Source organism: Anser brachyrhynchus, assembly GCF_964034855.1.
Source record: "Anser brachyrhynchus genome assembly, chromosome: 19".
Classification (NCBI taxonomy): Eukaryota; Metazoa; Chordata; class Aves; order Anseriformes; family Anatidae; genus Anser; species Anser brachyrhynchus.
The window spans coordinates 10,010,189-10,032,649 of record NC_137712.1 but is presented as its reverse complement, the minus strand read 5'-3'; the positions used below and the strand labels follow the sequence as shown (position 1 = coordinate 10,032,649).

The window sequence follows — 22,461 nt, the reverse complement described above, 5'->3', positions numbered from 1 at the left end:
TGATAAATTGAGAAATTAGGAGGTCAGGGAGAATACTAGTTCACAAATCTCAGCCCAGTTTTTCCTTGCTGATCTGCTGTTTAGACTTTCATGGAGTTTCATTTTAATTAGGGCCAAAGAAAGCTTTCTAGCAAGCCTTTATCTGGAAGGTGATTTATGCTCGAAGCAAAAAGACTGAATCATCAATCAGGTGAAATGCTTTGAGAATAAGCTGGGGAAAACTCCCTGCTGAATCAGCAGTGCAATAGCATCAGAGCAATATCTCCAAACAAGCGCTTCTGTGAGCTGCAGGTTTGTCAGCTGTGGCCTGTTTCTACTCAAAGAGGTCCAAGGAGCAACAGGTGATTTAGGGAAGCTGCTGTGTCCTGAGGACAGGAGACAAGGAAGCACCGTTTCTCTTGCAAATGAAGTGCATTCTAGGCTTTCAGCATGATCTGGAAATACATTAAAACAGAATAAATTATTATTATTTTTTTCCCCACAGTGAGAGGACTAAATGTCACAGTCTGGTGTTGTGAACAGTTTTTGTTTTTGTTTTGTTTTGTTTTCAGTGTAATCCAGTGCAGACAGATCAGAGATCCCTGAAGTACAGGCAGAGCATCTTCTGGATTGGGAAACTAGGGAAAGTCTACCTAGGGCACCAGTTGCTGTGGGCAGCAATGCTGTTCAAGTACAAGGTGCTCTGGAGTAGCAACCCCTTTTATTTTTATTTTTAGCTGCAACTGGGACTAGTTTAGTCCCACGGCAGTCTAGAGACAATGTGCCTCTCAGCAACGTGGAGCAGCCCAGCCCCTGCACCGGGCTGATGCAACCATTCTGCATCCCGCTTTGGTGGTGCTGATACGGGGCTCGGCGTGCCTCTGCTGCTCAGGATAGGTCCTTCCCATGGTAAGAAAAGTTCACCTGGAGCATCACACTAGGGCTGGGAGTGACGTAAAACAGCAGGGGTTGTGGTGTCTGCTTCACTTGTGCCTTAGAGCACCGTTATTGTGATGAGAAGTAGTAATTGGTGAGCAGATTGTCTCTTGGGACTGCTATGTAAATGTATTAATTAGTGCTCATAAAGTTGTTCTCACTTGTTCTCATGCTGTAAGCATAGCTGGCTGATGTTAGCACTGCTGAGGGAGAACACCCCCAGTGATGGCCTCCAAGTTGTTGGCAGACCAAGATGCAGGGACAAGGTAAAGAAAACTGAGGCTAAGTACTGCGGACACGTATACAGAGGGGGGGTAAAATAATGCAGATGTTCAGCAAGAGAAAATACGGTGCCCCTGGCACGTGAGCCCTTTAAAACCAGGGCAGATAAAGCTCTCAAGAAGACTCTGCTTAAAGCAAATCTGTCCTGACCTTCCTCCATGTATAGTTCTCTAATGGTATTTTGGATCATCTTGATTGTGCTTAGCTTTTGAGAATGATGGTGATTCTTCTCTTGCAAACTGTTAATATAGGCTGTGTTAGGAGGTATAAAACTTTTTAAAGAGATGATAGTGTGATTCCTGGTTTTCTCTCTATAGCAATGATTCCCAGATTTTCCCGTGCAAGACCTTCTCATCTATCATAAGACACACTCCTGCCTTTGATCCTGATTATTGTGGGGACTTCACAATGTTTTACAAAGTGAGAAAACGCAGAGAAGTCTTGTGCCTGCCTACAAACTCCCCCATGTAAAATGCTGCTTTACTGCCGTATGTAACAGCATCGATTACTCTACTGAGCCTGTAACTGGATGCGAGAGAGACATTGGTAACCTTAGATGAGATAGCTACACTAGACATAATACCATAGCCGTGGTTAGCTGGGGCTCAATGCTTTTTGTTATATACTCAGGGGTTTTGGAAGGTTTTTGAGCTCTGCTCTGTGGTCATTACACAGCCAGCCCTGCTCACGCTACCCATACGTACCCCTCTGTGGGTGCAGCCATGCCTTCGCAGTGGGGGTGTGGGTTGAGTTTCCAAGGAGCTGAGGAGCGTGGTTTGGAGCTTTGTGGTCCCAGTTCTCCTACAGAAAATCATGGGTCAGACCTCAAGCTGGTAGAAGTCTTGATGTTGACTTTGAAAGAGCTGGGTTTTCACCTTTTATCTTTCCTCTGCAGGAGCTCAAAGATACATGGTGGAATTTGCTTTGCAAAACAGGGACTCCTTGCAGGAAAGGAAAAATGTCAAAGAGTACACTCACTCTCTTTTGATCTTAATGGCAAGAGATTTTCCTGTTTCTTCTATTTCCTACTGTCAAATATTAGTGTCCAGTGGGTATTTCAAGACTGTGGACTGGGCCTAACCTAATATGCTTGTAAGTAGGAATGAGCAGTTCAAATAAAATGTAAGTTTACCCTAAATTGGATCCTAACTAGAACTATACCCTCACTGAATTTAGAATAGCTTATGATTCACTTGGTATTTTTCATTCTCTTTTCTGTCTTTCAATTTCCTGATTCGTATAAGGATACAGAAAGGGAAGGTCAGGATGTAATTATTGTTCCATTTCCAGCCCAACCATAGGTGGTGGATGAGCTGGAAATGTAGGGGCAGAAGAGAATCGGTTTTACCCAAATATCATAAAACGGCATCCCTTCACCTTGGAGGCTTGGTGTTAAGGTTCCTCCTGGCTTGTTGCCTGCTTGTGAAATTCTTCCTTGCCCGGAGAGCCCCTGTGCTTTCAGGCACCTCTTAAACCTGTCAGTTAAGGCTTAAAAGTGGCTTTTTGCTGGCCATTCGCTCACGATTGTGGTTTCCTCTGAGGTAATGCACTTGCCTTTGCTAATGCACGACTGTCATGCCTACTTTGGTGTAGCAGCAAGTGCAACAGCAAACCCTGTGGGACTCAGTGGAGGTGGCTTTGAAATCGCTCCTCTCTCCTAAATCGCCTAACGTACTGCTGGCTGTTAGCAGTGACCTGCAGCCAGTCTACAAAGCACAAATCCCTAACAGCTAGATACTGAGCTGGATGAGGGTAAATGAGGCTTTGTTTACGGTGCTGGTTGCATGTCCTGGGGCTGGCAGCCTGCGTTGGCTGAGGGGGTTTGTGATGGTTCAGCCTCCTGTGCTCATGCTTTGTGTGTGTGCATCAGCTCTCCTTGTTCTGAATTAACGCATCAAGGGATAAAACTGTTTAGCCAGCAAAAGCATAGCCAGCCAGGATAAGGGGAAAAATATTGGCTAACATACTTTCTTTACGTTTTCAGCAGGAAGAATAAGGATAAAGGAAAGTTTTGTTTTGCCATTCTGAATCATACAGCACCTTTCTGATAAGGTTTCTTTTCTGTTCCGCAGTCAGTGTTGTGCCTGAGGGGCAAGATCTGCTCCACCTAAATCTGGGGTGCCAGGACCTGGGGCTGGAAAAGCACAGCGCCCCCAAAGCCAAAGAGTGTGGCTTTAGCACCTGTACCACAGCGCAGCATTAAAAAAGGATGCTCTGCCTTCACTTTGGCTTTCTGAAATGTGTTGCATGAGCTGAAATGCTGCGTGAACACAGCGTTTGCCTAAAAGCTGGAATGTGAGTGTAGGGAGTACGTAAGTATATAGTGTAAAACTCCCCATAGCACTGTCTAGGGGACAGATCATCCCTGGGACTTGGTGTTCAACGATGCTAAACTTTTACCATCAGCGTGAAGTTGCTCTGGGAAATGTGCTGAGAGCCGAGGGAGATGCCCAGGTCCAAGCAGTGGTGGCAGAGCTGGCAGTGCACGTGTAACACGTGCTGGAGTCGGGCACTCAGTGGACGTGGGAGCTGAGCTGCTGTGCCAGGCTTAGGTGCTGCGTGGATGTGCTCGTGCTCTTTTCCTCCCTGCAGTGTCATAGAGAAGGGAAAATCCCCTAATGTTGTTAGTGTTAAATTGTATTTACTATTCAGTTAGGATGACTGTAATCTGCTAATAAGAATCAGCCATTTTCTATGTGCACACAAGGGTGATGGATAACTCCCAGCCTCTCACTGCTGCTGTGGGGGTAGTGTTGATTTCTGGGGTTTTGGTATGACCGATCGCTTGCAGGAAAATTTGGCAGCAGTGACAGGATGAAAAGCAGGGAGCCAAGAGTCTGGCAGCAGCTCCGAGTGCAGGATTTTTGAGGTAGTAAAATAGAGCTGGGAGAGAAGAAGGGAGAAGCCTTCCTTGTTCCCTACTGTTCAACAGGGGCTGTGGATCAGTTCTTGTTCAGAACTGGTACTGGAAGTCTGCTGGAGGTGGGGACCTACCTAGGAATGACCAAGCCCATGTAAGAAAGGCACAGAACAGAGTAGCTAAGCCTTTAATTCAAGCACAAAACCACGCAGGAAGTTCTGGCTGCAGCTTTGCCATGTGTGAAACTCATCCTGATGGAGAGAGCCTGCAGGTGGTCAGGGCATTGTCCATGCCCCATTTATACCTCTTCTGGGGTCTTGGATGGGTCGGTGCATAGACCTTCTTCCCGCTGGTTATAGAGGTGTGGATTTCAGCCATGCTTCCTGCTCAATTTAAGCCTGTTCCATCCTCATTGTGTTTTTGCAATATACGTTTGGTTTGAGTAGTGGGGAGGATTGTTACTGTGTAGGAAAATGAATCTTTTAGGTCAATGTTCATTCATTTAGATTGTTATTATCATTTGATTGCGACAGTCACATAGTCCTCAGCATCTTTCCCAGATTTCAAAAATTCTTTTATAAACAGAACCACCTACTGTTTGTGTCCTGCTGCTAAGCAGAAACCTAAAGGCAATGTGAAAATAACTAAACTTCTTCATGTCTTAAAACCCTCCGTGGAACTCCATGTCCAAACCATCCTGAGCATCATGCTCTTGAGCAGAAGGTGGATTGGATTTCTCCCTTGCATTTCCCCCGAGAAAGATTCAACACCAGGCGTTCGGGTAGCGTGTTTGTTACTAATGAGACCTAGTTGGATGTGTAAAATATATAGCAGTATAATAAATTGGTGCATTCATCAGCAGGCTTGTAGCTCAGCTGAAAATCCCGTGGAGATCACAGAATGAGCAGCACAACCTTTACCTGCTCAGTTGAATTTCTCTGCTGGCTCCTGAAACAAACCTCTGTGGTAAATGGAGGAATCTGCACACCTGGTGGGTCCTCGGGGGATGATGACCTGTCTGTACAACAGACTTCTGCTCTTAGTTCTGCCTTGGCCGATATCCATTTATTCTTGCTTCCCTCCCCCTCCTACTGGATTTTGGAGGGCTGTAGGGCCTGTTTGCCAAAGGGCTGGAGTCCCAGATCTTTAAGAGATGCAGTATTACTGTATGGCGTGCGTTGCGCGCTTCCTCATCCAGAAAGTTTTGTTTAAATCCAAAGTTGTTACAATAGAAAATGGGGAGATTGTCTAAGGCTAAAATGGCTTTGAAATGTCTAGATGCCAAGACAGGTTTGATGCATTTCTCTGACCGTGCCCGGGTCTCCATCTGTCTGGAAAAACAGACTGTCTGACCCCGTGCCACATGGAAGTTCTCTCTAAGGCTAAAAGGGTTGGACGTTTCAGCCCTGATTCAGCAGATTACCCTGCTCAGAAAACCACTTGAACAAACGTGTAAAGTTGAGACAGGGTTTAAGTTCCTCACTGAATTTTCTGCATTTTCTTTAACGTCTCAGTGAAGATATGTTCCAAACGACTGTGGGGCAGCCACCCCCAGGCTTTAATGGGAGACGTTTAACATACAGAGCAGGAGAGTGACATACATCATACAAACTTAAAGAGCCCTTTCAACGGAGCAATTGCTCTCTGAAAAGAAATTAAAATCTCTCCAAACAACAGCTTAATCATCTGTGCTTGCCAAGAAGTGAAAACTCCAGCTGAAGAAATTCACTTGCAGCTTGACAACATTACAGCAGCGAGGGTACAAGCAGCTCTCTTACATGCTCAACAATTGGTTTCCTACAAAGGGAAATAAAGGCAGCTGGGTGCTTTCAGAAGCATGCCAGCCTGTTTATGCCATGACTGCTACATCTGTGGTTGAAGTGGAAGAGAATAACAGAACACTTCTTTAAAAGAAAAAAAAAAAAAAAAGCGAGGACTTTTTTGCTCTTGTAAACCCTACGGCAACCCAAAATATCTGCAGCTAGGTGCTACTGCAGAAGATGCTGGATGTGCATGGGCTTCAGGAGAATGTCTTTGTTCTTTGACCTCCAGACAACATACTCTGGGGCACAGGAGATGAACAGAAGCAGCTCCAAGCCAGGCTGCAGTAATGGGTCCAGCGCTGGTGTCCTGGGGTCATGGTGTTGTCTCCAGGCAGCTTGGCAGTAGGATGAGCAGGGTTCTCAGTGTGCAGTTGCAAGAGAGGCTGGAGGTACTGGGCATAGAAAACTGCACAGATGGTGGTTTTGGGGCTGTTTCCTGCGTTGTGTCAGTGGTAGAGAGGCAGGGAACAGCCTGTTGGGGCAGAGATGCTCTGGGCAACCTGTTGGCGTGTTTCGCGAGGGTGCTGCAACAAGGTGCAAGCTGAAGGTGCTCTTTGGCAGAAAGTGCCATCGTTCTCCTTTGCCTGCCTTCAATTGAGAGATGCCAGCCTCCCTCCTCCTTTCTCCTCCAGCAGGTAACATTCCCAGGGCTACAGGGACTTTCAAGTGGGATTTTCATCCAGATGCTCTTTCCAACAATATTCTTGTGCCAAAGTCCAGCAAACACTCTGCAGCTCTCTTACGGGAGGAAATTGCCCAGCAAGTGTGGAAAGCAACATGCTCATGAAATAAGAGCAACTCTACATCTGCCTTACCTGCTGTCCAAAATGAAAAGTCCTGGTGAAGTGAGAGCGTCTGCGTGGGTTTGCAGGAGCTCAGGGTATAGCCCATTGAACTGGCTGTTATGCTGCCATTTATCTAGATTAAAACGGTTGTCATTTAGGTGGATTAAAAACATATGCTTATTTGTTTCTCAACAGAGAAGCAGGTACATTTGGAGCAATTATGCCACGCAGGGCTTGTGGTGCCACAGTCAGGCGTTGAGCTCGCTGGCCAGAGGTCGGTCAGCTCCTCGCAGGACCAGGGAGTAATTATCGGGACAACCTAAAGTGTGGCGAGACCTTCTGGCAGAGACCAGGCTTGCACAGCTGCTCTGTACGGCATGGGAGGAAGCCAAGACCAAAAAAAATGAAAGGATATTTCCAGCTTTCTTGACAAGATGCTTCCCAGCAGGACAGGTGTAAGCGTTTGAACTCATCTGGCTTTTAATAAGTCATCTGCTGATCAACGTGACCGAAAAGCTGGGTATGTGTTTGTTTTAGGGTTAGTTTGTTTGTGAACGTGGTCTGTGGCAAAATCTTTGGCTGGTTGGCCCATGAGGGCCCCTCCCAGTGAACACTCTTGGAATATGGAGAAGAGCTTTGGGCCGGTTTCATAATTTTCTGCAGATTTAATGAATTTATATCATAGTAAATAATTTCACACTTAAGATTTGGAATCTCACAGTTTTCATTCAAATGTGGAACAATCTGGCAAGTCTCATGGTTAACAAAAAATATGTATTCTTCCTTTAGCAGACAATCCTTCCCTTTTTACAAAGTCTACATAAAACCTCGTGAAACATCTTTAGGTGGAGCAGAAAGGATCTTGACCAACTACCACTTTTTTTGTCTGAAGCAGGAAAAAGGTGGTGATAAAACAGTTTTGGACTCCTGCCCTGAGCAGTAGGTTTTGCATTAACAAAGAACTGTTGGACTTGGAGATTTTGCTGTGTTTTGAAGTTTGTGTGGCCAAACTCTCAGCTCTAGCTCTTTCTGTGGGCTGTAGAGAGATCTTCAAGTATATATTTTGCTTATAATGGACTAGAGAAGAAGCTGTACAGCTAAAGCTATTCTCATTAGAAGACAAAATGAGAAGGTGGCCTGACCCAAACAGATCCATGCTCTGCACAAACCCAATTCTCTGCCGAGGAATGCACATGTACAATAGTCTATTGTTCATATTTCATGCAACAGAATCAAGAATTTAATTCATTTAAACAGTTTTCTGGTATTGAAAATTTCTTGGGAAGGTTTTGCCTGCGATGTTTGGAGGGAAAATCAGTGCTTGAGGTATATAGGCTTTATTCTTTCAGGAAGACTCTAGATCTACATTTAAGATGACAAGCAAGCCTGTGCATTATTCTGAGGACTGCCATTATCTGCAGTGATTTCGGGCATTGATCCACAATTTCCCATGGTCATTGTCGGAAAATGATTGAGTATTGGTTTCTTTAAGTGTTCTGGGAATCAGTCCATGTGACTGTCTCTGTCCTGTTGACTTAGGGGTACAGGCCACAGGGGTTGCTGAGTAGGAGGGAAAGTTTGTTCTCCATCATCTCACCACACCAACAAAAGTCATATCGTGGTCTGAATGTATCTTTATCCTTATGTGAATATTGCACATATCCTTGAGCAACTAGACTCTAAACGTGTCATGTCTGTGCGTGCATAATTTTGTGCATTCTGCCCTCCTTGTGACTTTAAGAGTGCTTTTAGGGTCAAATTTGGCTATGTGATGAAAGATAAAAGGTACCTGAAGCCTTGATGGTTGGTTTCTCAGCAGAAGAAAAAGCTTCAAGGGAACCCTGGATTCGTTCTAAGAGTAACTTTACTTATGCATGAGTCTTTTCAAGCAGTGAGTGACATACAAAGCACTCTTGCTTTCCAAGAATCCCCAACTCCAAAGCAGTGCCTGTTTTTCAAGGAGAAACCACTCCTGAAACTCTCCACAGCCCAACTCCAGCAGCCTCTGTGCTCTCCTTCTGTGGGCACCTGGTGACACAAGGCCTCCTCCTTCCCAGAAAGCAGGACTTGGCTGTGTGCTCAGAGAAAAGAGACTTGAAGACAATAATGTGAGGCTTCTGCAGTGCTAGTTTTAATAATAGATTGCTCTGAAGTTTTGCTGGAGGAATTGACTGCCCATTAACATTTCTGTTTGAGTCACGTGTAGGTGAAACTATTTGAATTACTTGGTTTTACCAATAATTTGACATTTAAACTTACAGAGAATATTGAGTGCAGGTAGGGAAGGTTTTTTATTTGCTAGACGTTGCTTTTGAGGGCTTTGAGATAAATGGGTGCGGCTTGGTGCAGATGCCCCGTGATGCTGCTGGGTGGACCATGGATCACTGGTGATACAGTGCCTGTGTCTGCTGTCATATCTGAAGACCCACAGCCAGATGGGAGCTGCAGGATTGGGAGGCTGCAAGCAGCCCGTGAGCTGCATTTGGGTGGCTCTGGTTACAACTTCAGGCATTCTGGGCTCTGTTCATTGTTGTGCTGCGAGCTTGCTGTGTGACCACGAAGAAGATGCTCTCACATGTAAAACGCATGTTGCTGACAAGTTCTGTGCTGTGACCGCCCAGGGTGGTTCACGGGGTAGTTGGTTGCATGATTGCTGGGGTAGAGCTTTGTCCTAGGTACTCCACCATAGGTCTGACCTTCCTTAGCATGAACACGCATTGCCTGTTTCCAATAGGAGTTGCTTAGACCTAGTTCACATTCATCATTAAAGTCCAAACCTGTTTTAAAAAAAAAAAAAAAAGAGATTAATAAAAATAAGTGGGTAGAGTCCCTTGGCCTGCCTGTAATTTTTGACAGTGAATGAGGCTTTCACAGCACTGGGCAGGCAGGCACACTCATGAATAAAGCAGCCGAGTGAGTCCACACTATCAGAGGATAGAACGAATTTTTTATCAAGAAATCCTGTTAGCATATTTATGTATTGATTTATTGGTGCCATAAGCCTTCAGATCAAGGCATAAACCATCAGCATTTTTGCTTTTTCAGTCTCCCCATCTCTGTGCGCCTTTGGAAAGGGTAGGGGGAGAAACAGAGAGGAATTTAGCTGCTATTTTAATTTGGTTGAATTAACATTATTACTGCGTGCAACAACTGTACTTAGTACATGTTTGTATGTGGTTAGCAATATCCTAGCAAAATTTTAATGCTGCAAGCTTTGAGGATTTTTCCAAGGGTCATCTTCTGTTATTTGAGTTGATTTTGTGCATTTGGATGCTTTCCTCTGAAAGCCCAGTTCCTGGAATTATGTGCTTGAGAGAATCATAACTCACTTCCTCTCTATTTGGGACATTTTAGCTCTCATCATTGGAAAGAAAAGCTAGAAAATTTGAATCCTAAAGCATTGAAACCCAAAGTGCTAATTGTCTATCGGTATGCTTCCACCAAAACCTCCAAAGGGATTCTTTAACTTTAGCACCCCAAGCTTCTTACAGGTTTGGTAGGGCTCTTGGGCCAAGAGGACAAGAGCTAATGCCAGGCCTGGTGTCTCAGCATAGCTGGTGCTGCCAAGGCTTTTAAATTCTGCAGTTGAGGCTGATTCTGTGTTGTTTCAAGCCATGAGCAGTTTGACTTTGTCTGCAGGTTGTGAAATATTCTGGATTTTGATTCTAGCAGTGAATAACTGTTCTGCTCCTCTACATATCAGGTGACTGCAGTGCTGGGTGCAAGTGACCCCCTTTTTAGGGGGGCAGAAGGATGATCTCCATTTCAAACCGTCATTGTTTTTAGTGTTGTGAGACTCAGAGGAGTTGTGGATATTTTTATTTTTTTTCTGACGCCCACTTGGGCACCAGGAGTTACGGATGGATCCAAGCAGTAGCCAGGGGCTTTGAACAAGGTGGATTATTGTTTTCTTACAACAGTGTGGTAGGATGACCCATATCCTGACGGTAAAAAGTTAGAGTGGAATAACTCAAACATCTTCTGTGAAGGAGAGGGTATTCTCAGCAACGCTGATTTGGGTGTAGATGTGCCAGGAGTTTAGAGCACCTCTTCCCAGAGAGTTCACTTTGAGCAGGCATTGTATGCGGGATTTGATTTGTTTTGGCCAATGTTAAATGTAAAAAGTGCAGGGGGGCAGTGGGCTCTTTAAATGCTTTTCTTGCAACTGCTGACCCTCAGGACAACAGCTATCCCATCCCAAAGGCCCCCCCAGAAAACACATCCTCTGCCCCAAAATCCAAAACCCACGTGGGAGCTGCTGTAGAGGCACAGAAGGCGCAATTGTAATGGGGTAGAGGGGGAGACAGGAAGATCCTCCAACCTTTGGTTGTTAGCTGGACCTCAGATGGACTTTAGGGCTTCCTGAGATCCTGTCCAGCCCAGGGCACACATGGAGACCTCCAGTTAGGGAGTTTGCCTCAAAACACAGGTAAGCAGACAAAACCACCAGTGTTTATTCCTGACTCCAGATTTCTCTGCAGCTTGCTGGCCTGGGGCTCTTCCATTTTGAATCACTTCCTCTACGTGCAGGGGCACCTGAATGGACCTGATCCCACTGATCCCAAACAGAGAGATGCTCAAGATCATCTGAATCCCAGTCCAACTCTGTCTCAGTGCATGCAGCATGTGCAGGAGTGTGATTTGGGCCGACCACTAATTTCATTAACCAACCCATTTTAGTTTTCTCCTTCACACAGATGAGCACACCAGGCAGGTGCTCTGTCATCTGCCTCCTGTGGGTAGTACAACCCCTGAGCATCAATCGGACGTGCACCTCTCTGCCAATTTAATTTTGCTCAGAAGGGTCAATCGCCAGCACTCCCTGGCTGTCAAGTCCCTGCAGAGCTAAATACCAGATGCTCTCTGCAAATGGACCATAACATCTGAAAGTCAGTAACTAAAGTTAGCGGGCTGACTTTGTGCCAAGATTGAATTTAAGGAGAAACTATCAAAAAAAAAAAATAATAAATGACTATTTTGCAGATTCTGATATTTTATGTGATGAACCAGAACATGGGGTCAGAACTTAAGGTAGTTTTCTCTCCTGATTCTCCTACTGGTCTACTGGGAAATGTGGAAGCAGCTTTCCTCTCACCTTCCTGTGACCCTATTTCACCTTCTGTAAAGCTGGGAATAGAAATAAAGTTGTCCTCAGTGCAGGGGTTGTTGGTATTTCTGGGTGAAAAGAGATGTACAAGATTTAAATGATGAAAGCCTTTTTAAAATTTTATTTTTTTCCTTCTGTTTTCAGTTGATGCAGAGAGATAGGGAAGGGAAGGGAGGAAAAAAGGGAGAAAAATAAATGTTTGAAAATAAATTAATAACTTTTCTGATAACTAAGTACATGGAATAGAGGAAAAAAAAATGTTTCAAAGCTCTGCTGAAAGAGATGAAGCCCCGTTGACTATTTCCTAGTCCCCTAAGCTTATTTCTGAGGGTTACAGTATTTTGAGAACTGTTTTGTGACCATCTTTGTTGAAAATAAAACATAGAATACAATAAAGCTATTTGATAGCCTGCTAGGTTTTAGGCTTGAGGGTTGTTGGTGGTGTTTTTTGTTTTGTTTTTTGAGATTCTAACCAAATCTCTCATGTTCTGCTGAATGCATGGGTCTGCAGTCGACTAGGCTGGATTTTGGTGCAGATCTGTCATCTCTAGAGATTTCAGTTGAACAGGGTCCAGACTTTCCAGCAGGGATTCCAGTTAAAAATATAGCTCAAATAACAATGAATATTTCTTGCCTTGAATAGACAAAGCTTATGCTTTCCCACAGGTATGTATTCAAGGACTTCAGAGAGTTGGATTTGGACTTGGTCCTGTTAAGTTCACGTGAAGCCTATGTGCCTCACTGTCCATCTGTGAAAGCACTTGTTACTTTCCGTAACTGCAAACTGATGCTATGGTAGCGTGGACCACGTAGCATCCTAGAGAAGTAGCCACATTAAGCTTCGTTTGAGTCTGTGACTGTTTTTGCAAATAGACTGGGTAGTCATTAATTCCACAGACTGAACTAAGAAAAGCCTTTCACAGCAAATTTGGGTTTGCTGCCTTAATGCCATCTTGTGCAAGGTCTTACTCTGATGAAGAGCTCAGCAGGCGTAATTTGGTGCCTGGAGGAAATGTGCTGGACAGAGCAGGGCTCCATGTGCTGATTGCACATGCTTTACGTGGTTTTGATTCCGCTTTGTTCCTGGAAATTTCTCTGTTCACCTAATCCTAAGAATGGAAACAGAAATAAATCAAACATAAAGTGTTGCTAATTAACAGAAGCTGTGAAGAGAGAATTGTGAAAAATCAGATGAAAGGTAAATAAAGTTCATCTGTCAAAGACAGCTGAGAGTTTTCCCCAATGCTAAATAACTTATTTAAGGGAAGATTGCACTTTAATTGCCCCATATATGTCAGGCATTGGTTAAATTAAAGAGTGAACTTTAGGCGTACTACACATTTTGATTAAAATCATAGTAAATAGTTAAGGTCTGTGTTGTTTCAGCTTTGGCTGTATCTGTCAAATTAGATCCCTTCTTTATCGAACCCTACTCTGGAAACATTTCCAAGGTTTGTATGTTAGTCTGCTAATTGCTTGTTTTTCGTATCGACAGAGAATATGCTGAAGGATGGGACAGAACAAAGTCTTCCTTGGAGGCGTGGGGCAATTACTTCAGGGTTGTGATTCTTGCCCGAAGTGGCTGAAAAAAGAAAGATGTAAGCAGCAGAATGGCTCTGTGTTTAGAAAAGGGTGGTGGTTTGCTTGTTTACTGTTTAAAAAAAAAAAAAAAAAAGGTGGAGTCATTCTAAGGGTAAATGGGTTTCTAGCAGCTGCTTTGGGCTCTCAAGCTGGTTTAGGCAGCCAGGGAACCCTAGCTGGAAGTCCACAGGCAGGACCAACCTGCACGTTGTTCAGGGTCTGCATCCAGGGTGATGCTTGTGTGTGGATGATGGTCTGTGACTTTACACCTCTGTAGATGCTGCCGTTAAAGGTCTCATTTAAAGTTGCAAAGTCAACAGATGAACGCCTATGACAGTATTTTGGCTGCCCTCAAGCAGTGGCAGAGGGGCTTGGTGTGAAGGCTGTGCAGCTCCTCTGTTCAGTGCTGCCTCCAGAGGTGCCTCCCACCCGCAGCAGTGGCAGAAGGGCATTCATCTCCGAGCCGTGAAGCTTTGCAGCATTTCTGTAGCTCTGGCTGCGAGCAGGGAGTGCTCTTGCGTCATGGTGGCTGCACTCATGGGGGCACGGGCACAGAAAGGAGGATGCCACGGAGGGCTGGGCGCTGCTGCATGGGTGGTACGAGGCAGCTGGCCTGCACCGACATCCCAACCTGCAGTGGCTTCCTCAAAGCAGGTCCAAGTCATTAGGAGGTCTGTATAATTTGTTAATTATAAGTTTACAATAAGGTCGGTGTATTCCCATGAGGATCTGTGGTGACTGAGTTGGTCTGGCGTAGGACGTGTGGGCATCCCTGAGCTCTCTTTCCCTCTCAGCACAGGTATAAAGGGGCTGCAAGTGGAGACGGTGATGATTTGGGGAGAGAGGCAATTAGAATGATTGTATTTTGATTAAAAACTGGGAAATCAGAAGCTGAAAAGTGAGATTTTATTGCTTAGGTTCACTGTAGCATGACAGTCTACAAATAGGGTATTCAGAATCCCTGCCTTGTGCCACCAGGCATTTTCCTATGGCAAAGGTCTTTGTTGTTCTGCTGCTTTTGTGTTGCCCAAGAGGATTTAATCAGGTACAGCAGCGTTTAATAGCTTATTTGAAGAGGTTGTTATTTAAACATGCGCTAGCGCTGCTTGGCATGTGCTGAATGGGGCTGTGGGCAGTGCAAAGCGGTGGCAGGTCTTCTGTTCGCACCAGCTCCAAGGAGCTGTCAGCTCCAGATTGCAGATCCCTCGGGACTCAGGTTCACCCCCGGGCCATGGCTTTAGTGTTCGATTTGCTGGCTGCTGGGAGGCGGCACAAAAGCCTGGCTGTGTGGGAATCCCCCATCCGCCTCCCACGTGAAATACAGATTTAGGTTCTGTTGTAGAAGCTGGAGGAGTGTGGGAACGTGTGGGCAGCTGTGCTGTCTGCTTAGAGAAAAGAGGGGGATAGGATTTGGGGGATTATTCCTTGTTTGACTTGCTCTAATTTTCAGTCTGTAAATCTCCCAAAACCTCAGGTTTGCCACCATCCGAACAGAGGCAGTAACTTGCCTGTTTGCAAGGCTGCGTGTAAACCAAAAGTCACTTAATGCACGTTCATCGTTTTGGGATTCCAGAACCAGGAGCTCATCGCTGATTCAAACCGTGATTAAGCAGCCCTGGTAGGAACCGCACAGGCTTCCCTTCCTCGGGGCTGTGGGTCTCTTTCTGCAGAGGCTGTTGCAGTTTTCCCACTTCTGGTGGGAGCCGTGCTGGCAAGGAAGCGCTGCAGCGTTTACGTGCTGCTTCCCCTGCCCGAGCACATCTGCTCCCTCTGATCGGCCCCCCTTGGAGCCTGGATTAGGCTGCAAGGCTGATGGGCTGTGAGGGCCCTGGTGATGCCCCAGCCACAGGGAGCGCAGAGCTGGATTTAGGAAGGGTCCCCGCAGAGCTGGTGGTGTGCTGCCAGGATGGGGAGGGATGGCTGAGCAGGGAGGGTTTGGCTGACCTGTGCTGGCTGGAGAAGTCCTATGGTGGTGATGGGCTGGGGCGGGCTGGGACAGAGCCGCTGCAGCAGCAAGAAGCTCCAACAACATGAAAAAACCCTTCAGGGCAGCCAAACACAGGGCTTTGCCTCCCTGCTTGCCCCAGAGCTAGGGTCATGGCCAGGGCTGCAGAAAGGAAGCCAAAAGGTAGCACAAAAACATTTCTGCTCTCCACAGCACATTGCAAGCAGCAGTAGGCTGCTTTCAAGTTGGTTGCTTCAAAACATACCTTTAAATGAATTAATAATTAGATGCAGCTGCCATCTCATTAGCATAACGAAGCAGTGGCTGAACTGCTCTCTGTGTCTGGGAGACAAAGCGAGCTTTAGCACCGGCCTTCCTCTGCTGTTGGACGGGCTGCACGGGGCTCCTCGTGCTTTGCTGGAGCACGCTCTGTTCCCTTTGGCTTTATTGGGAGCTCAGGGCATTAATCTCCCAGCGTGACAGAAACCTTTTAGCTTCTGCATTTGTTACAGGTGACAGTATTCACCCATTTATCTCCGCAGATAGCCAGCCATGGTGTTGCTGCTCGGGGATGTTGTCAGTGTGCTCGGTGCTGTGCGAAGGAGAGGAGAGAGTCCCCAGGCGGCTAAAGCCAAGGTTGTCCTGGGGCATCCTGCTGTGCCCTGGGCCATCCTGCTGCGTGGTGCAGCTGGGCTTGTTGGGAAGAGCACTGCAGTGGATGGACGGTTTTTATGGGCTTTGGATGCAGAACAAACAGACCTCTGGGTCCTGCCTTCCACCGTGACCCCAAATTGTCCCTTGGACTTCCCGTGCCTGAGTTTCCCCCTGTGCAGCCTGTGTCCCGTGGGAGTCTGAAGCTGCCAAGTTTAATGGACACAAAGTGCTCGGTCCCTGTGCCCGGGGTGCTCCTGGAGCAAGCCTTCAGCTCGCTTTGGGCACTGCTCAGGTGGTGCTTGTGAAGAGCCCTGTGGCTGCTATCAGCAGGTGAGCAGCGAGGGAGCTCTCCTGTAAGCCCTGCTGTTTCCCAATGTAAATCTGGTGCATCATTAGAAGTGTTTTGTTTCTGCTTCTTCCCTGGTGGCTTAGACCTGTGGTTAGGATCAAATGGCACCGACAGTCAGCCAGGCATTACTCCGGTGAAGTATTTCAGCTGGAACATAAAAATTGATTTGATCTTTTGGCTCATCCTGCTTAATGAGCAAGCCTGGAGGTGGGCCGTAGCCCGAGACCCAGTTGCTCTGCACGGGGAGGTGCCTGGAGGACAGGAGTTTGGTTTTCCTGGCAGCTCCCAGCTTTGATTTGTGAAAGCACCTCACCATGGCAGAGCAGCTGCTGTAAACTCTGCTTGGGTTCAAGTGTGTTTGGGAGCACTGGGAAAGATGCTGCATGTCCGTGAAGGCTCTGCTTTCTCGAGAGGGTTATTCTGCTCACCTTTGTGTCCGGTGTTTTGTCTTCTGGCTTGTCCTGGATCCCTGTGTGAGAAAGGACTACCAGAGCAAGGCCCTGCCCTGCCCTGAGCATAAGGCAGTCTAGCGAGCGCTCAGAGGAGGGTGGTTAATTAGTCGTATTTCAGCACATTTCATTTTAAGGGCTTTGATCGTGGCATGGAATTGCAGATCTGTCGCCAAGTTTGGGCTTCAAATGAATAAATAAATGATAAACGATCATTTGGCAGCAATGAACCTACTGCACTCTCTTTGCATGTTTATGTGGTTTCCCTTCTCCCGTCTGTTCCCTTCCTCCAGCTCTTCCTTTTGGGTTTTCCAGCGCCCCTTGCCTGGCTGATGGCAGTTCCCCGCCTCGCTGAATCGGGAGCGTTTGCTCCAGCCGGTAGCACGAGCGCTGCCACCTTGGTCACCAGAATGAGAATCAGGGCTGGGGTGCAATGGCAAGTGTTGGTAAAGGCATATTAAAATCCCTAAAATGAGATAACGGACTGGATAGAGTTCTCCTGTCCTTCTGCTCTCATTTTCCCAGCCTGTTTTCTCTTCAAATTCGTTTGTCTGTCACACGGTGGTGTCACACGCGTCCCTTTCGGAGGGATGGTAGGTGGCTGGGTTAGTTAGTCCCTGTTCCTCCCGGTGAGTCACTGATCAACTGACACGGATATTTCTGAAGATCTTAGCTATTTGGAGAACTGCTTGTCGTTCGTGTGATCTGGAGAAGGTTCCCCAGGAAGGATTTGTGCAGATATGCACCATATTAAAAACAACTTGGAAGGTATTGGCTTGCATTGGTGCCCTAAACATTATTACCTGCAGAAAATGCTGTGCCATCAGTCACCCACGTCACGGGTGGCTTGTGCAGAGACACTTTGAGATGGCATTGAGCACACCCGGCTGGAATATCCATGGCTGCATTTAAAGCCCTTACTCTTTCGGTGGCTCTTTTGGTCAGCAAAAGTTCGCTTGCAAATATGATAGGGGATAGTGGCTAAAAAGCACCATGGATAACAAAGAAAAGGCACCGATACCAGTTAGAATGATTGCATTTTCTGCAAGGTGATGTTTGTAAGAGCTGCTCTGTGGGCTCCTCCATCTCAGGATGGACAGGTCAGCCCTGTGCCCATGTTATTCTCTACCTGCTGCAGGCGGAGGGAGGAGAGCAGGAATGTCTTTGGGTCTTTTCTCTTCTTCTTCCCCTTCCCCCTCCCTTACACCTGACATCAGATTCTCAAGTTGCTGTGTTCTTCACTCGCAAGAAAAGAATCTGCATTTTTTTTCTCTTGGCTTCGGTAAATGGCCATGTGGCATTTTACTTTTCAGCAGTTCCTTAAAGAGCTCCCTTGTGGTTGATGAATGCAGAAACTTTGTCATAAACTAAAACACCCTTCCCTCCCCTTAATCTAGGCTGCTGCTTAATCAGGGAGCCTCAGACGGGGTTTTGATGACAGAATTCCTAAGTGCTGAGCAAGCAGATGTGGGATTGCAGCCACTCTGAGGACGCCTCGGTTTCTTGCAGACTTCTTGTCTTCTCCTGCGCCGTGTGCGTGCACAGATTCTGGGCACGGCGCCACGCAGCCCGGATTAGGGGAAGGCTGTGGTTCCCTCCTGTCCTCATGTGCCTCGGTTCGGATGTAAATACAGCACTGATGCTCAGCACATGGCAGTTCGCAGCTCGGGGGAGGGAGGGAGGAGGCTGGTGCAAAAGGCCTACACAGAGGTGGGTCATTTGAAGTCATATTTTGGCCCCCTCTGGAATTAGAGGTGAATCTTTGTGCTGGAGCTGACGGTGGATTGTGGGGTGGGCGGTGGGACAGTCAGCTTGGTTTGTTAGGTCTTTTGCTGGTGGTTAAAACTTATCATATTTACATCATAACTAACCAGTACATTGGTGGTAGACAGCCCCAAGAAATCTGAGGGAATCACCAGTGCCCTCTGCCCTGCACGTTATGCTGCGGTGCTCCTGAGCCTGATTAATATTTGTTTTTCTCTCTCCCCTTCTCTTGGTTTCCAGACAAATGACGCTGCAGGAAATACCTGGAACTGGCTTTACTTCATCCCTCTCATCATCATTGGCTCTTTCTTCATGCTCAACTTGGTGCTGGGCGTCCTGTCAGGGTAAGACACCAATGACTTGCTTGTCTCCACCTGGACGTGAGAAGGGAAGGCGTGTTTGTGGGTTTTAGCTCTGTGGAGAGGACGCAGGTGACAAAGAGAAGACGAAGTGATACATTGCACTGTACATCGCCCGTCTCCACGCACTTCCTACCCTGTCCTTCCCTTGCTGTGGGCTATTCCTATAAGAATGCAGAGCTATAGGGCGCAGGGTAGGCTAAATTGAGATGATTCTGAATGCAGACAGAAGTTAAGCGAATTCCTCTAATTATATTGGCTCAGGCCTGTTGAGCCACCACTTGCTCTTGTGTTGCCTTAAAAATCAAAGTGCTCATAATGGATTTGGTCTAGCTGTGCAGCATGGGGAAATTTGACGCTCCAACAAAAGGCAATTAAAAGATCTCGGCTTCATTTATTTATTTATTTTAGATCTCTAGCCGTTGAAGCCAACGTCTGGAGTTTGGGGACGTACCGGTCTCTTGATGTTCAAAGCCCGGGGGTCAGCCAAGGATTCAGCGTTTGCTGGATATGAGTTCTGGGTTTGGGCCATTGTAGAGATCGAGCTGCCAAGTTTGAAGGCTAGCTGGAACGCCCCCAGCGTCTGTGGAAATTTGATCTGCATTTAACAATCTGACTCATCTTAATGGTTTGTGAGCTCTTAGACTTTGGCACCTCATTTTGCACACAATTTCTTCCTGCCCATCCAGGTGATCTCAATTATATAGATCTATAAAAATCTAGATTTATTTCTGGCTCTTGGCAGCTGGGGAAGAGAGAAAAGAGTTAATGTTGTTGACTGGTAAATGCCTTCCAGTGTTGCACATTTGCTCTTTAAGTTACTAGAGAAAGAAAAGTGTTTTCCAAAGAAGAGATTCATGCTCAGTGTAGTTACTTTGTTCGGGATCCTCATCCTCAGAGCACGAGCTGGGGTAAGGAGCAGGAAGCAGAAGTGCAATTGTGTTTGAAGACAGGGAGATGGACTATTATAAGAGAGCCCATGGAGAAGGCCAGGTGCTGCGCTTTGCTGGTCCAGGAATAATGCCCGTGATCAATAACCAATGAAAGCCATTGAATCAAAGCCATTCCTCAGACATCCCACCATAATCAGATGCTTTGCAAAGGGGAGCTTTGTGACCATGCTTGTTTGACATACAATTTCAAGCGAGCACCAGAGGCAGGACCGCGTGTGGTTTGTTAGGTAGTTCATCTTCTTCGTTGCGCAGCGGGGTCAGCCCACATTGGCTGAAATGATGCTTGTGATCTAAAATGAAGCTCGGCAGCCTGCAGGCTCCTGTTCCTTTGTGATGGATTCATGCGTATTTGGTGACTGAAAGATGGGAACCTCAGCCTGGCTCCCCTGAAAGCCTCTGGTTGCTTGGGGCAAGCTATGAATATTATATAAATGTGTATCTTCTGTTGAAAACAAAACGAGAAGGCAGCTTTGTATGTCAAGTTCCCCTTTGTTAGTGGTAAGGATTGTAATATTTTCTTCACAGAGGGAAGCTTTTTAATTCTACTCTATATAGTGGTTTGATTTCCTTGGCTGGAAGAGTTCCTGGGGAGAGGCTGAAGAAAATGAACATCGTAGCACAGGTGTTGACCACATTGCTCAGCAGGCTCCTGGTGGGCTTGCAGCTATTGAGCAATGTAGGAACCTGGGTATATGTGAACAGTCTGGTGAGGGGAAGGCACCACAAAGACAAAAAGACCCTCTGAAGGCAGAGACTGTTGTCATTATATTCTCTAACAAAAAGTCCCAGACAGCGCTTTAGAAAAATTAGTGGTTTTGCTGGAGGACATTCTTTGCATGAGTCTCCGTGCCTGGAGATTTTGACCACTGAAAGAACTGCAGAGAAGGTGTCACTGGTAAGTGCATGTGGACTTCCACAGGGCAGGGTTTCACCCAAGGGCGTAATGCAATCTGCATTCCAGTGACTGTCAGCTCGTGGCTCCTGCAGTGGAGGATCCTCAGCAATATCCCACCTTCTGTTTTCTATAAAACAAAGTTGATTTAGGGTTAGGGGTTCTACAAAATAGAAAAAATAAAAAAAAAATCAACAGGGTTATCTCAGCATTCGCTTACCTGCTTCTTATCTTCATGATCTGAGCACCTTGCAGCCTTCAGTCTCCTGAGGGTGGCACAAAGCTCTGCCACCTTCCCTCTCTGCACATTAGAGAGGGAGCAGTGGAGTAGAAAGAGGGGACGTAATGTCCCCAGGCACAATGGCAAGCTGAGATTAGATCACTGGTTTCCCAGGCTTGTGCATGGTCTTTGTTACTGCCCTTTTCCACAAAAACCCTGTTGGGAAGGTTGTGTTTTATTTTCCAATATTCTGCCATATTCATCACGAGTATTAGAGTTCAGCTTCAACATGCCAGCCTGTGCTTTGGGAAGCCACAGAAAAGTCTTTTACCTGAGTATTTTTCATTGCTGTTGGTTTTGAACTATTTTCTCTCACTTATTTGTGCTCCTCAGTGGACAATAAGGAAGGCAGAGATTTCTGAAGTAGGTATGCAGACGCTATCACTGATTATGGCAAAATAAATAATATGAAATGACAACAAAGCTATTGAGCTTCCTACTGATATTAGATTATACAGAGTTTTTCCATAACTCCTAATGGAATTTTCTGCCTTTCTGTAGTTATTTGTGAACCCATGTCAACACTGGGCAGCTGCCTCATAAGGTGGGCTTAGCTCCCATGTTTATCTGTTTGAGCAGTGGAGATAGATTGATCTGGTTAGGGTCCTGAGTCTCCTCTGCTAGCAAAATATGGCAGCATTTGCAATGCAAACGCTACAGAAGAGATGCTACCTGTTTCAAAATAAAGAGCAAACAACCTGTCCCCTCTGCTGCTGTTGCTTCTGGAATTATAATAAAAGTGAAGACAGGAAAGTGGCAGGGAGATGTGGAAATATGTATATGCTGGTAAAAACTTGGTATAAAAATAACCCCAAATCTTGGGCCACAGTTGATATGACATAATCCTCCAAGTGCATGGCTATGGGTGTAATTAAAAGCATGTTGACTCTGTCATCCAGACTAAATGAGACTCTTCCTGCTGTACAGCGTGTCCTCCTCTAGCATGCTGATCAAAGCACTGCCAGTGCTCTTGTCATCAGTTAATATTTAAATACCCTCCTGAAACGGTGCTCTCTGCTTTCTGTTCCTTTCCCTTCCCTGACACAAGCACTGTGGGCCAGATTGCCGGCAGAGCTCTGCTCTCCTTGTGCCACCAAGTACTGAGATGTAGTTACCAGATGGAGATGCAGTAGATGTAGACCACCCAGTGGTCCTAGGACATGGGTCGTGCAGTACCTGGGAACATGAATTATCCAACAGTGCAATAGGATTGTTGTGTTCTCCTGTATCTTTACCGCAGATATGAGTTGAAGTGGCTGGTGTGTCAGCCTGCCCACACACTGCTAAAGGGGCTCTGCCTGGGGAAGTTGGTAGCAGTTTCCCCCCTGCCAGGCTGCACATCATGGGCAAAGGCAGACTCTGCTGTTGTCAAACTGTGGATACGGTCAGATTTAGTTTTCCCAGTGAGGTGTGGTGGGTACACGTGTACAAGTGAGCTACACTTCCAACAGCTCCTACAGTCC

At 46.3% G+C, this 22,461-nt stretch overlaps 1 protein-coding gene across 14 annotated transcripts in view; it reads left to right on the top strand.

The window, feature by feature from the left end:
- Positions 1-22,461, top strand: part of LOC308180364 (voltage-dependent N-type calcium channel subunit alpha-1B-like) — a 283,793-nt gene that overhangs the window by 111,724 nt on the left and 149,608 nt on the right. For all 14 annotated transcript variants that reach the window (XM_080561843.1, XM_080561849.1, XM_080561844.1 and 11 more), the window contains one exon: positions 18,755-18,858. In XM_080561843.1, coding sequence (XP_080417969.1) covers positions 18,755-18,858 — 104 coding nt within the window. The remainder of the gene's footprint in view (positions 1-18,754; positions 18,859-22,461) is intronic.